At 47.5% G+C, this 14,024-nt stretch overlaps 1 protein-coding gene across 2 annotated transcripts; it reads right to left on the bottom strand.

Moving 5' to 3' along the window:
* Positions 1–8,420: 8,420 nt before the first annotated feature.
* On the bottom strand, positions 8,421–14,017 carry RETREG2 (reticulophagy regulator family member 2). 2 transcript variants are annotated; one of them, NM_001193956.2, is given in 9 exon segments: positions 8,421–10,202; positions 10,442–10,577; positions 10,753–10,847; positions 11,011–11,154; positions 11,461–11,545; positions 11,968–12,103; positions 12,451–12,481; positions 13,190–13,296; positions 13,607–14,017. In NM_001193956.2, coding segments are annotated over 9 exon segments (1,632 nt in total). In that variant the 5' UTR covers positions 13,888–14,017; the 3' UTR covers positions 8,421–9,585.
* Positions 14,018–14,024: the final 7 nt, after the last annotated feature.

Below are 14,024 nucleotides of genomic sequence, written 5' to 3'. Positions count from 1 at the left end.
TACAGGTGAGCTGTGTTCATGCCACTGCACTCCAGCCTAGGCAACAAAGTGAGACCCTGTCTCCAAAAAACAAAACAAACAAACAAAAAAAAACAAACCCAAAACCAACCAAACAAAAAACATTCTACAATGAATAAAACAGTCAGCCCCACCTACCACCAAATACTTATCTGGTTCAAAAGTCAGTAGTACAGTCTTTGAGAAACCCTGATTTAGATGAAATCTAAAACTGGAGCTATTCTGAGTTCAAATCCCAGTGCCAGTAATTACCAGCAGTTAGAAATGGAAAGACCAGCGCACAGTGACTTCACTGGTATTTCAGTACCTACTTTACATAAAATGGTAATTTTTTTTTTTTTTTTTTGAGACAGAGTCTCACTCTGTCACCCAGGCTGGAGTGCAGTGGCCGGATCTCAGCTCACTACAAGCTCTGCCTCCCAGGTTTACGCCATTCTCCTGCCTCAGCCTCCCAAATAGCTGGGACTACAGGCGCCCGCCACCTCGCCTGGCTAGTTTTTTGTATTTTTAGTAGAGACGGGGTTTCACCGTGTTAGCCAGGCTGGTCTTGATCTCCTGACCTCGTGATCCGCCCGTCTCGGCCTCCCAAAGTGCTGGGATTACAGGCTTGAGCCACCGTGCCTGGCCTATTTTTAAAGCAAAATGTTCAGCATTAAAAACAAAATTGCTAAATACATTTGAAAGACAAATACTTATGTATTTATATATAACTAAATGTAAAAATATGACTTAAACATAATTATTTTAGTATAAATCAACAGATAGAATAACATGTTGAAGTAAAAAATTAAACTCTAATAAAAATGAAAATGTAATCATAAATAATTGAAAATAAAATTATTTGCTCTTTTTATTTTTTTATTTTTTGAGACGGAGTCTCGCTCTGTCACCCAGGCTGGAGTGCAGTGGCACGATCTTCGCTGACTGCAACCCCTGCCTCCCGGGTTCAAGCCGGGTTCAAGAATTCTCCTGCCTCAGCCTTCTGAGTAGCTGGTATTACAAGCACGTGCCCCCTTGCTTGGCTAATTTTTGTATTTTTAGTACAGATGGGGTTTCACCATGTTGGTCAGGCTGGTCTCGAACTCCTAAGCTCAAATGATCCACCCACCTCGGCCTCCCAAAGTGCTGGAATTACAGACGTGAGCCACCATGCCTGGCCTGCTTTTTTTAAGAATAGACATCTCTTAAAATATATAAAAGTGTTACTGTTAAGTTGCAAATGTATTTTTTGTGCAAATTTTGCTAGCTTCTAAAAAGCTGTTTCTGGTGTTATACTACTGAGGAGAATGGTAAAGAAATAGTTATAATTTAACTTCACATAGTTATTTGATTATTTCTCGTTTAAATAATCTCATCTCTTGTGTGGTAACTTTGAGGAGTTTTAATTTTTTTCCTTTTTTTTTAATAGCTCTCATGATGCTGGATGAGATCTTTTTGAACAATTTTTTTTTGTTTCTTTGCATAGATGTGTTTTGTTTTTGTTTTTGTTTTAAATTCTGGTAAGCTCTAGTTTTTGCTTCAAAGGACATATTTTTGGTTCGAATCCATCTTCTTTTTTCAAGTATTATTTATTTATTTATTTATTTATTTATTTATTTATTTATTTATTTATTTTTTAGAGATCAGGTCTCGCTCTGTCACCCATTCTGGAGTGCAATAGCATGATCATGGCTCACTGCAGCCTCAAACTTCTGGGCTCAAGGGATCCTTCTGTCTCAGCTTCCCAAAGAGCTGGGATTACAGGCATGAGCCACCATGCAGAGCATTATATCCATCTTCTTCAATTTCATTGAATATAGATTGAGATTCTGATGCAGAAAACTCATTTAAAATTTAATGTCCTATTTCTAAGGTCTACTTGTTTAAAGAGTCTTTGAACTCTTTAATAGATTAACTATTGTTGTAACAGAAGCTTGTTTTGTCCATTGACATTTTTTTCTCCTTTTGAAGTCTGTGGAATGCAACAATGCTTTCCAAATAGGCTCTTGTGTGTTCAAATTTTTAATGCAGCTATACCTCATTTACAAATGATCTAGAAATCAGATTTCTTTTTTTAATGCTTAAATAATTATTTCATCTAGGGCCGGGCACAGTGGCTTACGCCTGTAATCCCAGCACTTTGAGAGGCCAAGGCAGGCAGAGGTCAGGAGTTCAAGACCGGCCCGACCAATATAGTGAAACTTCGTCTCTACTAAAAAAAATACAAAAATTCACCGGGCATGGTGGCGCGCACCTGTAGTCCCAGCTACTCAGGAGGCTGAGGCAGAAGAATTGCTTGAACCCGGAAGGTGGAGGTAGCAGTGAGCCGAGATTGTGCCACTGCACTCCAGCCTGGGCAACAGAGTGAGACTCCATCTCAAAAATAAATAAATAAATAAAAGGAATTATTTCATCTCACCTAAATTTCTGTTTTGGTACTTTAAAATGCGAGGATATGTGGGAATACCAGAATTCTGAAAAATGGTATTGTGATCACAACTAGCTGCGTGACTCTGGCCAAGTCATTTTACCTCAATAAGCCTTCAGTTCCTCATCTATAAAATGGGGAAAAAAATCAGTTCCTACATCAATGTGAAGATTAAATAAAATGATGCATGTAAAGCACTGAATTCTATGGCTAACATATACTCGATAATTAACAAACGTTTATGGTTTTTTTTGTTGTTGTTATGAGACAGGGTCTTGCTCTGTTGCCTAGGTTGGAGTGCAGTAGCTCAGTTACGGCTCACTGCTGCCTCAACCTCCCGGGTTCAAGTGGTCCTCCTGCCTCAGCTTCCAGAGTAGATGAGATCACAGGCACAAGTACCTCACGTGGTTAATTTTTTATTATATATATAATACAATTTTAATAAAAAATTAAAATAACATATAAATAACATATAATATATAACATATAAAATATATATAATAAAATTTTTATTATATATTATATATATAAAATTTTAAAAATATATATATTTTGTAGAGATGGGGGTGTCTCACTATGTTGCCTAGGCAGGTCTTGAACTCTTGGCCTCCCAAAGTGCTGGGATTACAGGCATAAACCACTGCACCCAGCCTATTTTTATTAAGATGGGGCCTCACCCTGTTACCTAGGCTGGAATGCAGTGGTACGATTATAGCTCACTCTAGCCTCGAACTCCTAGGTTCAAGTGATCCTACCACCTCAGCATGAGCCACCACACCCAATTTGTTTGTATATTTCTTTAGTTATTACTAAATTTGTTCATTTCCCATTTCCCAATTTATCAAAAAGATAAATTGTCTTTTTAATTAAAAAAATTAGTACATTGTCAGTCAAAATCCTTTAATATAAATTCTAGATAAATTTTGTGTGGTAGTTTAAAACTGTATCTACAAATTCTTTGATACTTCTTCCTTCAAGAGGTGGATTTTTTTTTTTTTTTTGAGATGGAGTCTTCTTGTGTCGCCCAGGCTGGAGTGCAGTGGCGTGATCTCGGTTCACTGCAACCTCCGCCTCCCGGGTTCAAGCGATTCTTGCGTCTTAGCCTCCCGAGTAGCTGGGATTACAGGCACGTGCCACCACACCCAGCTTATTTTTTTTTTTTGAGACGGAGTCTTGATCTGTCACCCAGGCTGGAGTGCAGTGGCACAATCTCGGCTCACTGCAAGCTCTGCCTCCCAGGTTTATGCCATTCTCCTCCCTCAGCCTCCCGAGTAGCTGGGACTACAGGCACCCGCCACCACGCCTGGCTAATTTTTTTTCTATTTTTAGTAGAAACGGGGTTTCACCAGGTTGGCCAGGATGGTCTCGAACTCCTGAACTCGTGATCTGCCTGCCTCAGCCTCCCAAAGTGCTGGGATTACAGGCATGAGCCACCACACCCAGCCAACTACCCAGATACCTAATCCTCAGAAGTAGTGTGAGATAATGTTTGTTGTTTTAGGCTGCTAACTTTAGAGTAGTTTGTTATGCAGAAATAAATTATCAGTACACTTTGGTATTAACACTTTTTACTGAAGTGTTGTCTTAGTCCATTTGGGCTGCTATACCAAAATACCTGAGACTAGATAATTTACAAACAATCAACGTTTATTGCTCACAATTCTGGATGCTGGGAAGTCCAAGATCAAGGCATCAGCAGCTTTGGTGTATAGTGAGGGCCCATCCTCATCGATGGCATCTTCTATGTGTCCTCAAATGGTAGAAGAGGCAAACAGATTTAGGCTATCTCAAGTCCTTTTATAAGGGCAGTAACTCCAATTTTTTTTTTTTTTTTTTTTTTTTTTGAGACAGGTTCTCTCTGTCACCCAGGCTGGAATGCAGTGGCATGATCCTGGCTCACTGCAACCTCTGCCTCCTGGGTTCAAGCATTTATCCTGCCTCTGGCTCCTTAGTAGCTGGGACTACAGACGTGCACCACCACGCCAGGCTAATTTTTGTATTTTTAGTAGGGACGGGGTTTCACCATGTTGGTCAGCCTGGTCTCGAACTCCTGACTTCAGGTGATCCACCCGCCTTGCCCTCCCAAAGTGCTGGGATTACAGGTGTGAGCCACCCTGCCTAGCCTTTTTTGTTTGTTTGTTTTGTTGTTTTTGAGAGAGAGTCTTGCTCTGTCTCCCAGGCTGGAGTGCAATGGCACAATCTCAGCTCACTGCAACCTCTGCCTCCTGAGCTTCACCATGTTGGCCAGGCTGGTCTCGAATTCCTGACCTCAAGTGATCCACTGGCCTTGGCCTCCCAAAGTACTGGGATTACAGGGGTGAGCCACATGCCCAACCCACTAATCCCATTTACGAGGGTGGAGCCTTCATGATCTAGTCATTTCCTAAAGGGCGAGATTTGGGTGAGGGCACAACCAAACCATATCACAGGTGCAGTGGCTCATGCCCATAATCCCAGCTTCTCAGGAACCTGCGGTGGGAAGATTGTTTGAAGTCAAGAATTTCAGACAAGCCTCGGCAACAAAGCAAGACCTTGTCTCTAAAAGATATTTTTAAAATTAGCTGGGCTGGGTGCGGTGGCTCATACCTGTAATCCCAGCACTTTGGGAGGCCGAGGCAGGTGGATCACCTGAGGTCAGGAGTTCGAGACCAGCCTGACCAACATGATAAAACCATGTCTCTACTAAAAATACAAAAAGTTAACTGGGCATGGTGGTGTGAGCCTGTAGTCCCAGTTATTTGGGAGACTGAGGCAGGAGAATCGCTTGAACCCAGGAGGTGGAGGTTGCAGTGAGCTGAGATCACGCCACTGCCCTCCAGCCTGGGAGACAGAGCGAGACTCCATTTCAAAAAAAAAAAAAAAAAGTGAGACATTTGCAAGTGAAGGGATAGAGTGTGTGTGTGTGTGTGTGTAGAGCAGAGATGGGGGAGGGCAGCACAACTGAGCAGTGGAAAGGACAAGCTGTTTGGGGTTTGCTGTTGCTGTAACAACAGGCCAGGGTCAAATCTCAGAATACTTCTTTTTTTTTTTTTTTTTTGAGATGGAGTCTTGCTCTGCTGCCCAGACTGGAGTGCCGTGGCATGAACTCGGCTCACTGCAACCTCTGCCTCCCAGGTTCAAGTGATTCTCCCACCTCAGCCTCCTGAGCAGCTGGGACTACAGGCACACGCCACCACACCCGGCTCATTTTTCTATTTTTAGTAGAGATGGGGTTTCACCATGTTGGCCAGGCTAGTCTCAAACTCCTGACCTTGTGATCCACCCTCCTCGGCCTCCCAAAGTGATGAGATTACAGGTGTGAGCCACCGCGCTGGCCCAAAATACCAACTTTTAAGGGAGCAGACAGAGGAAGAGAAGTCCAAGCTGACTTTAGTTGGAAACTAAAAGCAAAACATGGTGATAATATTGTCCTTCCATGATGGAATTATTCTTAGAATCACCGCCCTTGATCATTATACTTTTGAAGATCATTTAAATTTACTGTTTTGCAATATTCCCTTGACTAGAAAATTAAATTCTACCTAGCACTATTATCAACCAAACTCAACTCATATCTGCCCTCTGAAGTCCTGCAGACAAACCTTTGAAGTTGGGAGCCAGCTGATATGAACCAATTCAGCTGTCTTCTTGGATTAGAGGTTCCCAGTTCCTCCAACAGTTTGTCTTATGATGATTTTCAGCCTTCATTTCTAGCAGTCATCTCCTGGACATACTACAGTTTGCCCACAAGCATAGCAAGCCATCCTCTGGAATTATTAGAATATTTGTGCACAGGACACTAGAATTATCACATTTCTTGTTTTGGAGACTACGCTTTTATTAATGCAGCCTAAAATTAAGTTTACAAGCAGCAACATTAAACTATTAGCTGTTTGAATACATAGCTAAAATGTACTGCCTCCTCCCCCAACATAAACATGTAGCCAACTCTTCTCCCCGCAACCTGTACTTTCCTTTTTTTTTTTTTTTCTGAGACAGAGTCTCACTCTGTCGCCCAGGCTGGAGGGCTGTGGCCGGATCTCAGCTCACTGCAACCTCCGCCTCCCGGGTTTACGCCATTCTCCTGCCTCAGCCTCCTGAGTAGCTGGGACTACAGACGCCTGTCACCTCGCCCGGCTAGTTTTTTGTATTTTTAGTAGAGACGGGGTTTCACCGTGTTAGCCAGGATGGTCTCGATCTCCTGACCTCGTGATCTGCCCGTCTCGGCCTCCCAAAGTGCTGGGATTACAGGCTTGAGCCACCGCGCCCGGCCCCCAACCTGTACTTTTCCAATTGATTTTTGTTTAGCTTAATTGTAGGTTTCACATTTCTGCTTTTTTCTTTTACTCATATGAAAACCTTTGGCCTTTTCATCATGGGGCATAAAACGGCCAAGACACCTGATAATAGAAAAAAAAATCATAGACAAACATGTAGCAACCATCAGACCATGGTGAATGTAAAGAATAGACCCTCATGAGGCCCGGCGCCGTGGTTTACACCTGTAATCCCAGCACTTTGGGAGGCCGAGGTGGGTGAATCACCTGAGGTCAGGAGTTCGAGACCAGCCTGGCCAACATATTGAAACCCTGCCTCTACTAAAAATACAAAAAATAGCCAGGCATCGTGGCACGCACCTGTAATCCCAGCTACTTGGCTGGCTGAGGCAGAATTTTTTGAACCTGGGAGGCGGAGGTTGCAGTGAGCCAAGATTGCGCGCCATTGTACCCTAGCCTGGCCACAGAACAAGACTCCATCTCAAAACACAAACAAACAAAAAAGAATAGACCTTCATCAGACTCCAGGCCTCTGGAGAATATTCTGATCCAGCTACAAGCTTCTGGTTCTATTGTCAATGTCCAATCTTAGTAAGAAAATGGATTGACCGGGCGCGGTGGCTCAAGCCTGTAATCCCAGCACTTTGGGAGGCCGAGGCGGGCGGATCACAAGGTCAGGAGATCGAGACCACAGTGAAACCCCGTCTCTACTAAAAATACAAAAAATTAGCCGGGCGCGGTGGCGGGCACCTGTAGTCCTAGCTACTCAGGAGGCTGAGGCAGGAGAATGGAGTGAACCCAGGAGGCGGAGCTTGCAGTGAGCCGAGATCGCGCCACTGCACTCCAGCCTGGGCAACAGCGTGAGACTCCGTCTCAAAAAAAAAAAAAAAAAAGAAAATGGATTAAAGATAGGACATGTGGCAGCCATTGTCTGATTGGTTAATTCTTTTTCTTGAATTGCTTGCTTATTGATTAGAACTGTTTTCCCATTCCCCTCTGAAATCTCTAAATGATGGAAAAGTTCGAGTTCCTTCAGTGACACAGGACAGGGGCTCAGTCAAACCCTGGAATGATTCTCAGTCAAATGTGAAGCAAACAGAAAAATTCTTACACACTTAGGAAAGACATGGCATAAAAGTCAACCTCAGAAAGACAGGTAACATTACCATATGGTACCTCCAGCAGAAAGACAGGTAGCATTGCCATATGGTACCTCCAGCTGAAGGCGGAGGACATGAACTCATAAAGGAGGCCATCTGCTCAGTTCTGTGCAGAGGAAGGCTTGCCATGTCCACTCTGTTAAGCCAAGGTTATCAGATTGGTTCTCTATAGTTCCCACATCCTTGTGCATCTTCCTACCTGTGCCCTATTAATGGACAGGCGCTGTTTGATGCATTTGCTGAAGCCAAAACTGCTTGGGTTTGAGTTCTGGCTCCACAATTTACTGGTACCTGTGGCCTTCAGGAAACAACCTGTCTATAAAATGAAGTTAATAATAGTACATATCTGAGCTGTGAGCAAAAATCTTAATACCTATAAATTACTCAGAGCAGAGCCAAGCACATACAATGGACTCAGTAACTGTTAAGATACTATTTCTTCAGTGTTCCTTGGCTCCAACTCATTTCTAACACAGTTTGTAAAGGTCCTCTATTGCTTGTTTGGCTTCCCCAGCGTAGACAAATCTGGGCTGAGTTGTTAGCACGTAGATGGGTGAAGACTTCTTAAGAAAACAGTGCTAAGGTTGTAGGCCACATGGTAAAACATAATTGTTATGGTCCCAAATTTCTACTGATTGGGAAGACAAGGCAACTTCCTCCTGCATACACTTTATTCACACATGCTAAATCTCACTAAACAGATCACACTGTCAGGGAAGATGGCTAAGGAGAAGCTAGGGTTGTCAAGGTAATCCTTGCTTCCGCCGTGTTTTGCAACAAGGTAATAAACAGCCAGAACAGACTAGGGTGAAGCAGGTAAGGGTGAGGAGAGAACGAAGTGCAGTGCAGGGGGTGGAAGGCAGCTCACAGTCAGGGAGGCAGCAGTTCTAGCCAATCAACACTTTATTTTTCAAGTCAACACCTGCACAGATGTTACTGTCCACTTCCTGACCCTAGCAGAGGGTCCCACTACACTTGGATCACCCAGAGGAGCAGTAAGGAAGCTCCTCATCTCAAGACAGAGCGCATGCTCACCAACTCCAGTGCTAGCGCATGTACTGTGGGATCCCTGCTCTCCTGCATCATGAAAGGCCGGGCTGAATGGGGCAAGGATGCAGTGAAGGTTACACAGACTACAGTGACTTAACAGTGTAACTACTGGCCTGACCCACTGCCCCACGTTTACTTTTTACTTCCCAGACCAGGAGCCTCCCTAAAGCTTGGCCAGTGCCCATGGGATAGGAGGAGCTGGCAAAGGATGGGGTTGAGCTGCTAAGGACAGGACACAGCAGGGAAATAAAGCAGAAAGGAACACAAGAGAGAAAAATTATAAAGTGCCTTAACTAAACAACCAAGTGGGACATGAGGGCACAGCAGCACAGGTCCCTGAGGATAGGAGGAAAAAGAAAGGGCCAGACCACCAGGGCTTGGGGCATAGTGGAATGAGAATAGAGATGAGGCAGGGAGGCAAGCACAGGCTGTGGGAAGGACTTCCCTAGCCCTGTTCACATCCACTAACCCAAATGGAAAATTATTTACAAATTTAAAACCAATCCTAGGCACAGGTACTGCACCATGCCCCCAGGACAGCAAGCAGGCAGGCAGGCAGGCAGGGTGGAATGGCTACCATCCGACAGCCAGCTTCCCCACGCACTGCCCCTCCCCAGAGTGGTAGGCAAAGGAGGAAACAGCAACACTCCTAGCCAGGAAGCCCTACTGTGCCTGCAGCTCCTTCCCCAGTGGCTCATGGCTCTGCCATGGCCTGAGCTTCTTGGTCTGACTGTACCAGAGAATGGGTGTTGGGCCCCAGGGGTGGAGCATCAGGGGGTTTTGGAGGTGTCTCTGGCTCCAAGCCCAGCTCTGCATTCAGCTGCTCCAGCTCCCCCTGATCCAGCAACTCAAAGTCCTCAGTGGTGAGTGCCTCTTCTTCCTCAGGGGCAGGCAGGGGCTGGGGTGAGTCCTGGGGAATAGGTGGGAGAATGGAAGGGGAGGGGGCCGGGTCACTTCCAGCAAGGCAAAGTGGAGGTGACAGGGTGCTGGGCAGAGCAGTGAGGCCACCACTCACTGTCTCGGGGCTCAGTGTCTCCACTGGTCCTCCAGGGGAGCATTTCACTCCATCTGGGGGGGACCCTGCCCCATTGAAGTGCGTGTTCACAAAGTGGAGGGGGGATGAGAGCCGAAGCAAGGTTTCCTTAGCTGCCACATCTTCTTCCTCTTCCTCTGAGTCCAGGGCTTGCCTTGACAAGGCTTGAGGACGGCCCAGTAGGTCTTCGGGAGGGGCCAGCTCTGCCTCCTCTCCCTCCCCCAGGTCCCGGCTTAGGGTCTCCTCTGGTTCACTTGGCAGGCTCTGCTGGTCCAAATCTGTGCAGAGAACAAAGAATTAAGGATGGGCCTGCTGCTGCTCTGATTAGCCACAACAGCCAATGAATTTAAGGATGAGAATTCAAGACATGGAAAGCTGGGCCAAGCCCTAGGTGTTAAGGTCTTTTAGGAGCTGAGTAGAATTAGAGTCAGTGGGCCAAAGAGCACAGCAAGTACCCATGGTAGGTAACACAAAGATTGTAGGGGGGTGCAGCAGGGCAACAAAGGGCTACCCGTACCCTCGGAGACATCAGTCAGCTGCGGAGTTGTGGCCCGGGATACGGAGAAGCCACCACTCTCCAAGATAGAAGCCTCCTCATCTGACAGCTCTGAGTCTGTAATGGCCAAGGCCAATGCTGTTTTCTTCACATCCACCTGGCAGGAGAACCAGGATGAACACGACATGTGAGGGGCTAAGAGAACCAATTTATCAGGAGCATCCCCTCTCCCAAAACCTCTGGCTTCCACATCCTTTGGAGGTGGCAGCTCCAAAGCAGAAATATTTTTCCTCTGGCTTTCTGTTTGACACCCCGTCTTCCCTGGACCTCACCACTGGGGAGAAGCCAGCCAGCTCTGCCTCGCTTTCGCTCTCTGTCTCTGCCAGTGGCTCATCACCTCCTGGGGGTGCATTCTTCCCTTGCCGCTCTAGAAAAGCAAGAGTAGTAGAGCAGTGACCAAGCATGAATGATGGGAGGGGAGACAAATACAGTTAAAGAACTGGAGAAGATCTCAATTCCAGGGCATCGCATGAGCCCCAAACCAAGGCCCTCCCGCTCTTTCACCCTCCTGGATTAGGGCAGCCCCTTACTCCTCTTGTCGTGTTTGTGATGCAGGGCATTGGCTTCTGCCTTCATGCTGTAGTCCAGCTGCATGAGCAGGGGCTCCAGGCGAGTGTACATCCTCTGGATCAGCTCATGATAAACCACCAGGGGCCACAGCAGGATACTCAACACTATGGGTTAAGAATGTCAACTAAGAGCTCCCTACATCAATTTCCTAAGAGCCCCCATTCAGCTGGTCCCTAAACTGAAGTGCTGAAGGTAGGCAAGGTCCTTTCCCAAGTCAGTGCCAACCTCTTCTTGCCACATCCACTGCCCTCCTCCCCAGGTTAAGTCTTCCACAGTTACTAATACTAAAGCATCCCTGGAGATCTCCACAAATCAGAAACTGAGCAGAGACCATAGTCTTTCCTCTGGGTCAGTCCAAGGAAAGAAAAAAGGAGAGGGCTTTAAATAGGGCAGGGACAGACCCTACTCACAGACAATGTAGGAAATCATAATCCCTGGAACATAGTGTCCCAGCACAGCCAACACAGCACAGCCAGAGCAGACTCGAACACAGAACTGCAGAGAAGAGCACAAGTCTAAGAACAGCACACTGAGATATGCGCCCCGCTCAGCTGGGTAAAAAACTACTGCTCAGCTGGTAGGATAGGTATGTCCTCGAGGAATGGGGTGGTCCAGTTTGCTTAAGAGGATGCTCAAGACCACCAATTCAGGAAGCTGCCAATAGATAGTACCCACCACCTATAATTCACACTCGTCTGCCTTGGCAGGAGAAAAGCGTCAGGCTATCAGAAGCTTATTTCCTGAGGTGAGACTGCCTCCTGCACGAGGGACTAGCTGTGAATGTTGCCTCAAAAAGGCGCCCAGGCCTCTTCTTTCAGGGTCTTCAACCCGGGAATTTACATCGCTCCACTCCCATTCCCCACCACCTCTACACCCCTTCAGTGTAGTGAACTGTTATATGATGTAGGGGAGGTTACCTGAGCTGGATTCTGCCTCTTGTACTGCAGCAGCTCCTGCAGGTGAATCTGGAAGGTGAGCCAGCTCTCAGCCAGGTATCTGCACAACTCGGGCACACTCAGCAGGTGCGGCCGGGCGCCTGACCCCGCACCCTCACTGGGGAGACATGACATAACCCCTAGAGGCCTCAGATACCAGATTCCTAGACACTTAAATCCCTCTGAGAATGCCAATGACATCTTTAATCTAAAAAAGTAAACAACCCCACCTCCCAAAAGGAGGCTGTCCTGGTCTTAGGAAGCAAAGCCAGGAGGACCCAACCCTCTGCCCCAAAAGGAGCAGGCACAAAACCACCTACACAGGTGCCTAGGACCATGAAAAACCCATGGCTTGTTACCAGTTCATTCACAATGCTGGGGCACTGCCCTGCTCCTTGGTGACACCGGCACCGGCAAGCAGGACAGGATGTGGGCATTTGTCTTCAAGAGGTGGCCTGTACTCACCTGTCAGAGTGTGGCTCCTCTGGGGATGATGCTAGAGAGAGCGGAGAGGGACAAATTATTGAGTGGTAGGGGCCCTGGGAGACACTTCCCAAGGCAGAAATCGCTGTCCCTCCTCTGCAGCCCCAGAGCACTTTCTTCAGATACCAATGGGGGAGCTGTTACATGTTTTTGTTTGCCTCTGTCTCCTTCTTTAGACATTAATCTTCTCCAACATGAGAACTACATTTTACTCATGCTTATCTCCCAAGCAACTCACACACAGCCTGTCACCTATTAAGCAAATTATATGGATAACAAGAAAAACAACACTGACGTTCTATTTATACAGCTTACATGTAAAGCACTATCATAAGCATAGGATGTGTATTAACTCATTAATCCTCTTCTCACCTCTCTATAAAATAAAATCTATCATCCGTGTTTTACAGATAAGGAAATTGAGGCAAACAGAGATTGAGCTACTTTTACAAGGTCACAGACATGGTAGGTGGCAGAGCAGGGAATGGAACCCAGGCAATATGGCTGCAGACTTCACCATTTTAACCACTGCACCTACAGTAGCATTAATTTGGGAAAGGGGCAATTTTCATTTTAGGGAATTCCCTACAAAAAGGAAGTGGGCTATGCCTGGGAGGCAGGTGGCCTGCTGTACGTTCCCCCTCACCATTTAACTCCACCCAGCAGAATCAGGCACCAAGCAAGTGCCCAATGGGTGCTTACCGAATGAAGAAACACTCACCTGACACGTCAGGGAGAAAGCGAGGCTGCCAGAGATCCAGCAGAAAATAGGCCAAAAGTGAGACGCTGAGTAGGAAAAAGGGCCGAAGGGACGAGGAAGACAGCAACCTTAGGGAGAGACAGGCACCTCAGCAGTGAGTGGGTGAGAGAGACTCATGCATCCGTCTCAGAAGGTGGAAAGGCGCCTACTGATGGGGGAATGGCACCTCCAGGCCTGACTCGCGACTCGCGACTCGCGACTCACGACTCACGACTCAGAGACGGAAGAAATCTAAGCGGATGTCAGCCTGCAAAAACTGGGTACGGGTCATGCCCCCCAGGCCAAGTGATAACCCAGAAAGGGGAATGGTGCTCTCGACCCCTCCCTCCCAAGCTCTCCCGCTCATCCCGGCCCCGCCCCCTCCTCCGCGGCCGTTACCAGAAGAGGCCGTTGAGCGCGGCAGCCGTGACCAGGCTGTGCAGCGGCTTCTCCCACACCAGCAACCGCTGCGCCGCCGCCAGCACCGCCTCCCAGCCGCGGAGCCGCAGCCACAGCGTCGTGGCCAGGCGTCCCACCGCCTCGGCCGTGGCCGCCTCCTCCTCTGCCTCGCTGGTGGCCTCACTCATGCCTAGGCTCAGACCCAGACCCAGGCCGAGGCTCAGGCCCATCCCCGGCCCCGCACCCGCGCCGGTGTTACCCCCGCCACCGCCGCTCGCCATAGCCCCGCCGCAGCCGCCGCCCGAGCCCGCGAGGAGCCAGGGCTGCGCGGCCGCCGCCGGGGGCGCGTCAGGCGGAAGGGGGCGCAGCGGAGGACGGCAGAGGCTGCGGACGGGCGTCACGTGACGGCGGAGCGCTG

This window comes from Macaca mulatta, chromosome 12 (genome assembly GCF_049350105.2).
Source record: "Macaca mulatta isolate MMU2019108-1 chromosome 12, T2T-MMU8v2.0, whole genome shotgun sequence".
Lineage (NCBI taxonomy): Eukaryota > Metazoa > Chordata > Mammalia > Primates > Cercopithecidae > Macaca > Macaca mulatta.
Note: the sequence above shows the minus strand (reverse complement) of the source record. Positions and strands in the feature narration are given on the sequence as shown.